This window comes from Epinephelus moara, chromosome 24 (assembly GCF_006386435.1).
Source record: "Epinephelus moara isolate mb chromosome 24, YSFRI_EMoa_1.0, whole genome shotgun sequence".
Classification (NCBI taxonomy): Eukaryota; Metazoa; Chordata; class Actinopteri; order Perciformes; family Serranidae; genus Epinephelus; species Epinephelus moara.
The window spans coordinates 44,869,945-44,871,793 of NC_065529.1; the positions used below are offsets into that span (position 1 = coordinate 44,869,945).

Consider the following 1,849-nt stretch of genomic DNA (forward strand, 5'->3'; position numbering starts at 1 on the left):
TTAACATTTAGGTGCCACATTTAATATTTAGATTTAACTATTTAATATATTTCTAAGTTAACAAATATTGCTGTAAATGTGGTAAAAGGTGACGTTAAAAAATTCACAATACTTTTTTAAACATTGTTTGAAGCTAAATGTGGCAAAATGTTGATGTTATTTTCAGCGTGAGCCACTTTACAAACGGCACCCCATTGATGTCGCACCACAGCAGGCCCCGCGTTTTCCGTTATCCTTCAACCGTTAAGAGACGAGGGTTGTTGTGTGTCTCCATGTGTCAGCACTGACCTGTCAGTGTCCAACAGGATCAATAACCTGTGCTGTGAACAGTTATTTGTTAACGCTGATTATTAGCAGATATTAGTTATTAAACGGTGCCGATGATCCTCAGCTTTACTTCCTGTGATGACCTCATTAATGTGGCGCACCAACGACAAACTTAGTGATTCTTACCGTTTTCATCACAGCGGGTTTTTCCACTTAAACACAGAAGACAGAAACTCAGCAGCTGCAGCTGAAGCTTCGTACATGTTTTAATCTTCGGCTTCATCGTGTAACAGAGTCAGTGTTATCCTCCTTACAGACGGAGTCACCGAGCTTAGTTTCACTTTCTCTCTACAGCCACTCCTCTGTGTTATCAGCACAGCAGCAGGAAGAGGGAGAGTCCTGTCACCATGACACGCTGTTGAACAGAGCTCTGTATGAGTCCTGTCCGCAGCCTGTGTGCCTGGAGACTGTTTAAATTTCAAACCTCTTTATCTTATTATTTAACCTTAATATCAACATCTGTCTGCGTCATTAAAATATGCAGGACAAGCAAAGAGGGTCCACAGTCTCCATGTGAGTGCAGAGAAGGGGGGGGGGGGGGGGGCATCTAATCTCAAAATGTTTTGCTCCGGTTTCCGGGTTAAACGACATGTTTCCTTAAATCGGTGAACAACAAGCTTCAGGTGTGTCTTCTCCTGTTTGGTGGGTGTCAAAGGTGTGAACAGCCCCATCATAGTCAAGAGCAGCGCGCCTATATAACACTACAGAGTGTTTGACCCACCAGTTTCCGTTTAAATAAACGTTTAGCAACACCAGGCTCGTTTTAAGATGAACTGCGCCTTTCCTGGAAGTGGACGAGATGAGGCGGCTGCAGCAGGAGGAGGTGACAACAAGCTGCGGTGAGGTCACACTGACAGTTTCCAGCGGGCTTCAGTGAGTCTGTACAGGAAGTCACTGAAACACTCACATCCTGTCCGATATGATGGTGATTTATTAAAAGTGTTATCAGACTCATGTATCAGTTTGTTCTCAGCCTCCAGTTGTTTTAATTATGACAGAGTAGCTTATTAAAATGCTCTACAGGCGATGTGAAATGTATGTTCATGGTTCAGCCTCCATGTTACATGACTTCTCATGTAAAGCAGCAGCGTATCAGTTTGACCTGTCCCCTCAACGACAGAAATAAACATCAGCCTAACACAGAGGTAAGAAACAGACAGACGACAGCTTTCATTAAAGGCCCAGTGTGTAAAATGGGTTGAAAACAGTGACATCAGTGGTCAAATTCTAGATTGCAGGGCTCACTCGCTCACCCCTCCCGTTGGGTAAATGACGGTGGCCTCGTAGGGACAAAAAGCCTTGCGCAGACACGAGTTTTTCAGGAGGAGGTCTATCTAGTGACGAGGTGAATGTTTATTTAGAAATCTAAACCATGTTACGATATTGTAATGAATCCCTCACGAGCAGGAGACCAGAGGAGCGTTCGGGAAAAAGGCCAGTTTATTTGAGCACTCCAAAAACTCCGGTAACACTCCAGGGGGTAAAAGACTCCGTCCCAAACTCTGACTCTTCTAGCGTAACA

At 44.2% G+C, this 1,849-nt stretch overlaps 1 protein-coding gene across 1 annotated transcript in view; it reads right to left on the bottom strand.

The window, feature by feature from the left end:
* The window catches only part of LOC126385698 (CD276 antigen-like), a 33,352-nt gene extending 32,724 nt beyond the window's left edge, over nucleotides 1–628 (bottom strand). The window contains exon 1 of the mRNA XM_050037573.1: nucleotides 454–628. Within this exon, the coding sequence (XP_049893530.1) occupies nucleotides 454–550 (97 nt within the window). The 5' untranslated portion in view covers nucleotides 551–628. The remainder of the gene's footprint in view (nucleotides 1–453) is intronic.
* Nucleotides 629–1,849: the final 1,221 nt, after the last annotated feature.